The sequence below is a fragment of the Malus domestica genome, chromosome 02 (assembly GCF_042453785.1).
Source record: "Malus domestica chromosome 02, GDT2T_hap1".
Classification (NCBI taxonomy): Eukaryota; Viridiplantae; Streptophyta; class Magnoliopsida; order Rosales; family Rosaceae; genus Malus; species Malus domestica.
Window position 1 is genome coordinate 35,102,599 of NC_091662.1, and position 12,254 is coordinate 35,114,852.

The window sequence follows — 12,254 nt, forward strand, 5'->3', positions numbered from 1 at the left end:
ACAGTTGTGTTCATAGCTTCAGCCCAAAACTTCAAGGGAATCTTCTTTTCAAACATCATTGTCCTAGCCATTTCAATCACAGTATGATTCTTTCTCTCTGCAACACCATTTTGTTGTGGAGAGTAGGCAACAGTCAATTGCCTTTCTAGTCTCATATCTTCACAGAACGTTGAAAACTCTAGGGATGTGTATTCTTCACCCATATCACTTCTGAGTTTCTTAATTTGATAGCCACTCTGAAGTTCAACCATGGATTTAAATCGTTTAAAAATGTTGAAGACTTGTGATTTGTGCTGCAGAAAGAACACCCAACACATTCTAGTGTGATCATCAATAAAGGTAAGAAACAATTTGTTTCCTCCAAGAGTAGTGATCTGCATTGGACCACAGATATCAGAGTGTATCAGTTCTAGAGGTTGTGATGCTCTCCAAGCCTTTTCCTTATCGAATGGTTCTCTGTGACCATTCTCTGTAGCACATCTAGAACAAACATGCTCAGTGACTTGTAGTCTAGGTAAACCCTGCACCATTTCCTTCTCTTACAGGAGCATTAAACTGATGTAGTTTCGATGACCATATCTTCTATGCCACAACCAAGATGACTCTTCAACAGTTGCTCTATTAGCCATAAGAGGATTGACATATTCTAGACTTAAGGGAAATCATCTGTTTCCTTTCATTTGGACACTTACAATCAAATCTTCCATCTGTCTATCTCCATAAATATCAACCATATAATCACCAAACACAAGCCAATATCCATGTTCTACCATTTGTCCTACACTCAACAAATTTTCATCCAATCCAGGTACAATCATAACCTCTTTAATATATCTAGTTACACCCTTCATTTCTATAACCAAGGTACTTTTGCCTATTGACTGCACTAAATCTCCAATGCCCATTTTAACTCTACATTTCACATTCTTATCAACATCAATAAGCAAAGATTCATGAGAGGTCATATGATTACTACATGCACTATCAACATACCATATGTTCATATTTCTAGCAGAATGGCAGGCATAAACCATGGTTGCAGGTTCTGTTACCTGATTGGCAAAGTTTACAAGCTTTCCAGCCTTGTTTGGTTGATCACAGTCTTTGATGAAGTGACCAAATCGATTGCAACCATGGCATTTTGGCTTCCCTTTAAACCAACACTCACCATAGTGTAGCTTATCACAATGTTTGCATTTTCCCTTAGCCTGATTTGGTTTTCCTCCTTGATCGTATTTGCCACCTTAATTGACAGAATTCTGAGGTTTAGGATCCCATTTCTTACCTTTCGATTTCCAGTTCTTCTTTGGCTTAGAGTTACCAAAGGAAGGATTTGACTGAGTTCCCTTTGGATTTACACTCATACTACTGAAAACTCTCTTAGTGATACTCTCAGCATACCTATCAAGGCGCTGTGCAAATCCCCTCAATGTAGCAATTACCTTTTGCACCTTAATAGTTTCAATGTCCTTAGTTTGCTCAATCACATAGCTGGTCAAATTCTTTGGTCAAGCTTATGAGCAATTTCTAAACAAAACGCTCTCTGGGTAAATCTTCCCCATAACTTTTCATTTGATTCACCAACTCGAGAAGACGAGTGAGATACAGAGACAAGGTTTCATCATCCCTTATCCTTGTGTACTTGAAATCACGGCTTAGACCCTGCAACTTGATGGATCTCACTTGCTTATCGCCATGAAATTCCTGATGTAGGATATCCCAAGCACCCTTTGAGGTCTTCTCGTTTGAGATTCTGGGAAAAATGTCATCCGAGACAGCTCCTTGGATAATACCTAGTGCCTTAGCATCATTCATTAGCTTTTCGTTCAGAGATCCTTTCTTTGATTCCGATGACCCTTCCGCATCGACCTTCTTCCCTTTCGATTCTGAGATTTCAAGACCCTTCTAACTAGATCCCAGATTCCATGTGATTTGAAAATAGTTCTCATTCGGATCTTCCAAAATTCATAGTTTTCACCATTGAATATTGGAGCCCGAAGATCACTACCACCTGACCTAACCATTTGAGACATGAATCGACGAACTGAGTCAGAAATTTCACGTTGGATTTCTGAGCACAACACTCATAGATTCGATGCCCCGATTCTAGATAGAACCTAGGCTCTTGATACCATGTTAAGATTTGAGTAGTCTTTCATTGATGAACTCTTGGATTACGAAGGGAGCAAGAGAATGCAAAGAGAGAGTGAAAAGCTAGAGTAAGAAAAATGGAATAATCAATGCAACATCCTTTCTATTGCAAAATGATACATTTCATTCATATAGACCATTTTCTTACATCAATCATCACAGCCATTCAAATACATGAGCCGTTGTGATTATGACACACGGAACTTACAAGGCATGCGAGCCATTGAAAATGAAAACTGATCTAAGACCCTACACTTGGCATATGAGCACAAGTCATCGCAACAGAAAACAATTATACAATAGGACAAAGGTAAATTGAACAAGTAAATCATTTACTAACAAGAGATTAGTAAGCAATTTACTTTTCAACATTGTCTTGTCTTATCAATTATCATCCTTCACTTTGTGACAGATTTTTTGTTTTTGATACAAGTAATATTCTACATTATATGAATCTCAACTATGAATAGGTACTTGAATTTGAGTGCAAAGTGGGCTCAAATCTGTCAGTCTGTGACACACTATGAAGCACAAATACAATTTGGTCACATATTTTGTATCCGATATTTCATCGGATACGATACTCATAGGATACTCTCGGATACTCGTCGAATACATATCATGGTCAACAAATATGAATTTGACTTGATGAATACGCATATCCATATTTGGAAAACAAGTATCTGACTTTTAGGATAGAAGAATGTATGTTGACGTTGGAGAGTTAGAGAAAAAAGTAAGTGAAGGTGTGAGATATAGTACTTGATGATCACATTCCTTTGTATCAAAATCCTAGTGGGTGTCCAAAAAGGTTGTACAGTTAATTAATTTTTTATTATTAAAAAGTCTAATAAATCCTTTACAATAATACAAATTTGGTAACCCGAAAAGTATATGTGTGGCTGTAGGGCTTCACACGCAGGATATCATGAAAATGTTGTGATTTCACTATAAAACCAATTAACAATATGGAGAGTAGCCAAACTTATGTAAGGTCCATTCTCTCATCAAACTTTACATACAATTATAAGTGTCATTTTACCTTAAAATAAATTTAAAGGTTGTCCAAGAGGAATGAGGATCATCTCTGGATGCTCTTTGTGAGGATCTAGATGATCCTTTAATTGTATTCGTTCATTGTAAATTGTGCGACCAGTTTCCATCAGGTATTATTTGTGTTCAATTTTAAATAAAAATTTTAAAATAATCTTTGATCACACGATATACAATAAATAGACATAATTTACAAAAAAGATCCGGAGAGAATCCTCATTTGTCCAAGAGACCACTTCGATGTAAACAAAATTTAAACTGAATAATAAACCAACCCTAAATGTCCATCTCAGTACTTAATGTAAAATCAGGCCCAAATAGAAAGCCGATTGTTATCATTGTTTTCGTTGTCATCATCATATAAGTGCCATAACTTAAGTCTCACATAACCTTGTAACAGAACACCAAACTCATGTCTGTCGATTCCTAAAACAAAACTTCAAAGTTTATGTAATGTTTGACATTTGGTTACCCATCACTGGATTTCAATCTTTCTTTGCTTCAAAAGGATTCAAACTTTCCATGTTGTGGTAAAGCAATTAAAAGCCAAACACTCTTATAGGCTTGTAGACCCAACAAAAAGCAGTGGTTGCTTGAAAATGCACCAAACATACCAACCATCCTTTAATTAAGTAAGATGGGAATTTTTACGGTATTTTGGAGTATCGGTTACTCAGGAATTTAAACCGTTATCTTTACTTAAAAACTCAAAAACAAACATCTAACAGTTAAAAAGCCAAAAATATAAGATACTCTGGATCACCATAGAATTTCGGTAAACGGTACACACTTGAGTAATGTGTTACCAACTTCTAAAACTTGCCCTCTTCCTCCTCTATTATAGTGACCACAAATCTTACCAGAAGTCTATATTTCACACACACACACACACAGGGTGACACACTAGAGAGACTAATATGTCTTCGTTTCTGTACTACTCTATCTTCATCCTCTACGCAACCTCTCTCTATTCCATTGATGGAGTTCTAATTAGGCAATTCGTTAGATCCGGTGGGAAAACAGAAAACTTAACCCACCTCCACTTTTTCTTCCATGACATCCTTGGTGGCAAAAACCCTACCTCTGTTAGAATTATTGGGCCGTCAAATGGTACTGCTGGCGGCTTTGGAAGCACTATGATGATTGATAATGCACTGACTGAAGAGCAAGACCGCGCCTCCAAGCTCATCGGAAGAGCACAAGGATTTTACTCAGTGGCTTCACAACAAGCAGATGAATTTGCATTCCTTATGGTCATGAATTGTGTTTTTGTGGAGGGCAAGTATAAGGGGAGTAGCATTAGCATTCTCGGGAGGAATCCGGTCATGAACAATGTGAGAGAGATGCCGGTTGTTGGAGGCACGGGACAGTTGAGGTTTGCTCGAGGTTATGCCTTAGCCCATACGGTTTGGTTTGATGCTGTAGATGCCATTGTTGAGTACAATGTTTATGTGTCAGACTCCTGAATTTTGTCTTAGGCTAGCCATTGTTGAAAAAAATATCTTTTTACTTTTTTATATTTTGTTTTTCCTTAATCCCTTATAGAGACATCTATTGGACTTAATTAGGGAATGGCGAAGTCAATCTTATAACTAGAAATAATTGGATTTGAAATAATACTATTCTCATATGATGGATTTTAAAATGAGGTGGAATTTGGCAAAATTTTGTAGTGAATGTGATTTTATTTCTGCTTAAAAGATTGATGACCTCAAAAAATAAAAAAGTGTAGGGACCGTTTGATAACAATTTCATTTTCAATTTTTACTTTTTATGAAAACTTGAAACTAAAAAATCATTTTGTAACTACATCAGTTTTCAAGTTTTGAAAACTAAAAACCAAAAAGTCAGTTAACTTCTTGAGTTTTCAAATTTTAGAGAACTGAAACGGTCCTATAATAAATACAATTTTGTTTGAGATTTTTCATATATTTTTACTAAACGCAGCTAGGCCAACCATTTTCTTTTTCTTTATGAAAGAGCTTTTGTAAATTAAATCTAGCTCGGCTCACTAAAACAAAGTCGCCTATAGAGCACTTATATGGTGAGGATATTATCCATTCATCGCAAAAACAAAGCCGATTGTCATCACTAAACTTGTCCTTACAATAGCAAGAATACAAAATATTTTGCGAGAAAATGTGTTTTCTCGATGTCGATGGACTCTTAGCAAGGAAATCTCTCTTTCCTAGTTGTAGGCTTGTAGCGACTAAAAGTTAAAGAGCTAACCATAACAGGATTCAGACTCCCAGTCTTTCTCTCTCCGTTCCCTTCGCATCCTTATTCTTCCAGTGTCCAATATTCCCCACATCTCAAATCCCACACAAAGCTGCTCCCAGTTTTCCCCTTAGCTTTCGAAACCTATTTTCTCTTTTTCCCCAATTCCACTCTGCCACTCTTCGCAACCACCATTCCCCCTCCATCCACGCTCTTCCCACTCAATTACACTCTCTCTCAGCTCTCTTTCTCTCTTTCATGTCAACATCACTGCAGAGCGTGTTCTGTTGGCCATTGCCCTTAACGCTCGCACCTAATGGGGGCATTTATAGAGCTAAGCTGTTTTACGGACTAGGGAATATCTGTTAAGAGTATGAGTGTGATTCTCACAGTTTAGTAATAATCATTGTTATTTCAGATTGGTATAAAGAGGTCTTAATGTGTTTATAAGAGTTAATTCAACTTTGGTTTGGATTGAAACTCTACTGTTGGCTTGAGAATAGAACTCATACTTGTACAAGGATTTGGTCTTGTATTCCTTGTAGGATTATTATAGGGTAATCCAGATTTTGTAGTATAAAAACCACGAGCCCCTGCTCTCACAAAAACACGCTCTTATTGTTCCAATTACCTATAACTTGGAGAGCATTGAGTTTTGCAGAGAGGAGAAGGTTGTGTGTAGAGGGTGTCTTGGTATGCGTCCATGTGACAGTTTAAGAAGATGGAGAAGTCGGATTGTACACGCAGTGCCACGGCTTGGTGCTTCACATGTCCTGCTGTATTCTTGAACCCAGTTCCTCCTTGATACCCTAGCAGTCATGGCTTCTTCTTCTGCATCGAATTCTGCAGGTATGTTTTCTTCTTGTCCTTGCACTGCAATACTGTTCTTGTGCTTCGTGATTTAATAGCATATCTATGATCTATGGTCTGTGTTAAGTATCTGTCTTACATGTGGTATCAGAACTTAGTTGATTATCGCTATTCAATTCGAAAGATTTGTTCAAGAATTGATCAGTATTACATGGGTGTTCATCATGAACTGTCTAAACCCAGGAAAAGATACGAACGACACCGTTTCACTAAAAGAGTCGTTACCCATTTAAAACGTTTAAAATTTTTGAGAATTAGCTTGTGTCATCCATATACAAGGATGATAAACAAATTAGCTTATGTGAGCTGTTGTCTATATTTATGAATTCATAAGGAAGCCTGTGCTTATTGTATTGTGAAAATCATGGAGTTTAAGATGCATGCTTATTGTATATGAATATTTGTGATTTCATTTATGATGCATGCTTTCGCCATTATGTTTTGGTTGAAATCACAAATAGGGAGGAAGATGAACTTTGAGTTCTCCAGAAGAAATAGTGGTCTTGATTATCTCATCTTAATCAAGACATATTGTTGTGATATATATCCAGACATTATCAAAATTTGGTTGATCTTGCTAGATGGATATTGAACTATATATTGAACTAGTTAGGATCAAATTGAATGCAAAAATATTGTGTTTGCTATTCTGATTTTGATCATTGTTGAAACTGGTGATTTTGGGTTTATGTGAGATAAGTTTTTCTGAATGGATTGTGACTATCTTTTGATACATAGACTATTTTGCATAATGGTTTAGGTGTATATGACTAAACTGAGATTATGCAATAGGTAAGGAATCGGGAACCAATTGGTTCATATCTCCGGTTTCTTTATCAGCTGTGCAGTATATTCTGCTTATGCTTAAGTGGGAGAATCATATGTTCGAATGTAAGCATAAGGCCAAGAGTATTTAGACCGGCCATTATAATTCATATGGATGCTTAAAAACCAGTTTATGGTTTTGTTGAAGCAATTGGTTGAATTATTTGTGTTACTTAATTTGTTTAAGTAATGAGAAGGATCCTATTATGTTAGCATTCAAAAGGAAACGAATTTGGTTTCCATATGGATTCTGATTAGTCATTCATTGTATTGGAATGATTTTTAGTTAATACAGCTGCTATTAACTTGTACTTAACTTGGTTGTGTTGAGTATGGCCTAGATAAGTGGGAGCAAATTGGTTTGGTATTGCTATAATGGTTCACATAATTACAAAGTGCAAATTAAGTATGTTGTAACTTTTGAGTTAATTCTGCTATGTAACAGAAAAGATTCTTAAGTTCAATAGTTTAAAATGCATAGGTAAGTTGTATGTGAGGTTAAGTTTTTGTTATCCAAAAGATTTGGTGATATGATAAAGCTATTGATTGATATAACTGTGCTATTCATACAATCATGAATAATTTTAAGAGCTTACTATCAAGAATGTTTGATATTTTTATTTTGGGCTATATGAGTGGGAGTAGACGTCTTGGTTTACTCTTGAGTTTAGATACATTGCTATGAACATGAACTGGACATTGTGATTTATAAGTTAAATCTGTATTTTGTGTTGCAGAGGCAATTATAAATTCATTGTTTTGGTTTATGTAAGCTGGTTGTATCTATGTACTAGTGTGTTGATGAATCACTTATGTGATCACCTTTATATTGAATTTGAGATGATTATTTACTGTTGTGAATCATACTCCAGTGGGAGAATGTTAGAGTATGAGTGTGATTCTCACAGTTTAGTAATAATCATTGTTATTTCAGATTGGTATAAAGAGGTCTTAATGTGTTTATAAGAGTTAATTCAACTTTGGTTTGGATTGAAAACTCTACTGTTGGCTTGAGAATAGAACTCATACTTGTACAAGGATTTTGTCTTGTATTCCTTGTAGGATTATTATAGGGTAATCCAGATTTTGTAGTATAAAAACCACAAGCCCCTGCTCTCACAAAAACACACTCTTATTGTTCCAATTACCTATAACTTGGAGAGCATTGAGTTTTGCAGAGAGGAGAAGGTTGTGTGTAGAGGGTGTCTTGGTATGCGTCCATGTGACAATTAAAGAAGATGGAGAAGTCGGATTGTACATGCAGTGCCACGACTTGGTGCTTCACGTGTCCTGCTGTATTCTTGAACCCAGTTCCTCCTTGATACCCTAGCAGTCATGGCTTCTTCTTCTGCATCGAATTCTGCAGGTATGTTTTCTTCTTGTCCTTGCACTGCAATACTGTTCTTGTGCTTTGTGATTTAATAGCATATCTATGATCTATGGTCTGTGTTAAGTATTTGTCTTACAATATCTACCCCTTAAGTTGTTTTACGGCGAGGAAAGAATAATTTCCTCGCAATGCCCTTTCCTCATTGAACATGCCATTTTTGTGAGGAAATTTTTTTTTCCTCGTGGAAACTATAAAAAAAATTTCAACTGTTGTTAATTCTATATCGAGAAAACAGCTTTTGGCGAAAAAATGACGAACTTTAGCGATGAATTATTTGTCGCAAAAATGGTGCAACTACAATGAATTAGATTCCTCACCATTGAACTGTCTCTGAGGATCCTACTGCGAGGAACTAGCGCTAAATTGAATCGTGACGAAAATGATACTTGCAGAATCAAGTTCGGCTATAGGAAAATCGACTTACTGAACCTTCTCAACCAAGTATTTCTACAACAATGGATGGATTTTTTTCCTGTTATGATCAATGGTATCAAATCAGAGGATGTGAGGAGAAAGAATCATGTCTTGGGTGCGTTGTAACGATAAGATTAATTACTTCCTTATCGCTCAAAATGACATTAAATTTTTTGCTATGAATTTTTTAGCTGAAAATAAATCGCATTACAAGTCAATAATAATGGGTAAGTGATAGGGATTTTACCAACTGTAAAAGTAGGGATAAAAACACTTAAAAATACTTGCAAGTGTACAAGGTTGTCGTAGTATAGCAACTCAAGAAATGTCGTTCTCCACAGGGATTGAATGAATAATTTATGTAAATATCAAATCTTAATTAATTATTTGAAAACAAAGTTTGGAAGAAGTTGATTTTCTGACCTAAAATATTAAAAACGAATTTAATTAAAAACAATTAAATAAATTGAGAAAGTAAAGGAAACAAAAGAAAATAGTTTTGAAAATAAATTTGAGCACTCGGTTTCTGTCGTCACCTTAACAATCCTACGTAGTTCTTCCAATTACGTATAAATTACACATGCATATTTGAATGTTAGGTTTTCCTAAAGTATGCCCTACTTGGAATCTCCAGCATAGAACGTATATCCAACATGCAACCCGTCTGTGGCGTTCAGATCGAATGTGAACATGCAAGACTCATTAAGCTTTGTGAAAACCTTTTGAAAAACCATATAACCCTTAAGATGTGTCGTCCATCCTAAGAAGTTACACATATTAACCATAAGAAGCCAGCGCCAATTTCAGGGACAACCCTCCGCCAAAATTGCATCAAATTATTTTTCTAAATATCCTAATGGTGGCCAATCATCAACACAATTAGATAGTTTCAAGCACGGTGAATTCAAAACTTGCATGCATAATATCATAAGCAAATTGAAACGAAACTACATATCTTGTTAAGGCTCATGGCCTCGCCCTAGCAAGCGAAACTTGTTATTAACAATCATAAAACAAAATATTATTAAAACCATGGATAGAAAACATCTTGAAAATAAACTTGAATTGTCAAAAGCAATTCTCCAAATAGTGTGTGCGTTCTCCGCTCCTAATGTTGCGTAAAGAACCCTATTGGCTAAATATCTTAATTTATACTACTACAAAATAAAACCCTAAGAGGTCTTAGAATAAAACTAGGAAACATAATAAAATAATAAAACAGAAAATAAAAGGTTTTCTATTTGAACTAAAATTTGGACTTCTTAGAAAATCAGACTTTTAACCGATCAAATCAACTCCGATTTGGTCCTAAAAGGTCTCTTTTGAAAGCTGGAGACGTCCTCTATAAATCATCAGAAGGAATCTTCTTTAAAATATGTCATCTTGACCTCCAAAATTCCCAAAACGTCCAGAAACGTCAATCTGGGAAAGCTGCGCGCTGGGCCTTTATTTCATTGCCACGGTCAAACGACTTGGTAGAAAAATCTGGAACTTTGATACAATCATCTTGAAAGACTCATGAACGTCCTCCAATTAGAATTTCAAAATTCATCCGTTTAAATACTTTTTGCTCTAAAGAAAGTCAAATGTCTTACATTAAAAATATAATCAAAAGTATCAAAAGACTACCAAAATAATTACCAAATTATACTAAGAATATGGTAAAATATATAATATAATATTGACTCATCAGTTAGTAAGGGTTATTGAGTTTTTGGTTGTCGAGGACGAAAGGTTACAATGGGGTCTTTTTGGCACACTCATTGTTTCCTCTTAACTTTTTTGTGTGCATATTTAATAATTTTTTGGGCTCAAACATAGTAGGTTCATTGGAATAAAGATAAGGGTACATGCATAATATGATGAGCAAAATTAAAGAATAAAAAGGAATAATGCTAGAGAGTTTAAATTTGTTATTTAAGTGATGTGTTACCAATGGTAAGTAAGCACGTTAATTAACATTTAAGTAGTAATTTAGTCATCAACAACCATATCATTTAGTTTACAAGATTTAGTTTAGAAATTTAGTCTTTTCCTATCATTACCCATATAAAAATAAGGGGATATATAAATAACAAATTTTAAATGCGGATTAAAAAGGGCGAAGATCTAAGATTTAATGGTCCGCAATAGATACAAAGTCAATGAGAGAATAGAAAAAAGCAAAAAGCATAATTGAGCCTATCTTACGGAGAAAAAATTGTTTTAACAAAAAGTAATGCTACATTTACTATCTATTTGTATCATTTCTCTAATACAGGTAAGGCCTGCCAACTCATGTGGGTCTAATTTTTACTAGAAATATAGTACAAATGATGATATAAATATATAATAAAAGTAGTAGTTTTGTTTAACAAATCATTTTTGCATAACTCTAATGTATATATTTAATTATTTTTTATTTAAAAAAAATTATATACGTAAATATATAGACCTCAAATTTTTTTTGGGTTTTTATCGCAAATGATTCTTGAAATTGACCATCACCATTAAGATGGTCCCAGAAATTGAAAATCAATCAATGTAGTCCCTGAAAATAGGTGTCATTAATCAATGTGGTCATTCCATCACAATTCTGTTAAAAATTCCGTTAATTGCTAATGTGACACATAAATAGGTCCAATAAGTCTTTTTTTTCTCACAAATGATCTTTGAAATTGACCCGCGACATCAAAATGGTCCCTAAAATTGACCTGCGAGATCAAAATGGTTCATGAAATTGAAAATCAATCAATGTAGTCTCACAAGTGTCCCAAATCAATGTAGCATTTTCGTCATAATTTTGTAAAAAAATTTGTTATGTACTGATGTAACACATAAATGGATCAAACAAGTCTAATTAAATTAAAAAATTACAAATAAGTTTAATAATTTAGAGGTATTTGTTGATATGCCCCTTAAACTTGTATGAAGCTGCCAATTTTCTCTTAAACATAAATTTTAGCCGATCTCCCTCATGAACTTTTATAAATAGCCAATTCCCCCCTCAGCATTAGATTTTAAAAACTTTCATTCAATTTTTCATCCATCCAATTTTTTTTTTCCTTTTTGCTCTCATATAGTTGTCATGTGTTTTTTCCGTGAACGAGATGGATGGAAAATTAGATGAATTCTTTTAAAAATCTAACGCCAAGGGGGAAGTTGGCTATTTATAAAAGTTCAGGGGGATAATCGGTTACAATTAAAGTTCAAGGGGGAATTGGCTAACTATAAAAGTTCAATGGGGTAAAAAGGTCGTACCCAGTGCACAAGGCTCCCGCTTTACGCAGGGTCTGGGAGAGGTGAATGTCGGCTAGCCTTACCCCCATTTATGGAGAGGCTGCTCCCAAGTCTC

At 35.0% G+C, this 12,254-nt stretch overlaps 1 protein-coding gene across 1 annotated transcript; it reads left to right on the forward strand.

The window, feature by feature from the left end:
• The first annotated feature begins 4,121 nt into the window (after positions 1 to 4,121).
• Positions 4,122 to 4,670, forward strand: LOC103430651 (dirigent protein 22-like). The gene has a single exon (XM_008368801.4). It carries the CDS (start codon positions 4,122 to 4,124, stop codon positions 4,668 to 4,670), a length of 549 nt encoding a protein of 182 aa, XP_008367023.2.
• Positions 4,671 to 12,254: the final 7,584 nt, after the last annotated feature.

Coding starts and splice junctions, on each gene's coding strand:
- LOC103430651 (XM_008368801.4), top strand. CDS start 4,122: ATGTCTTCGTTTCTGTACTACTCTATCTTCATCCTCTACGCAACCTCT.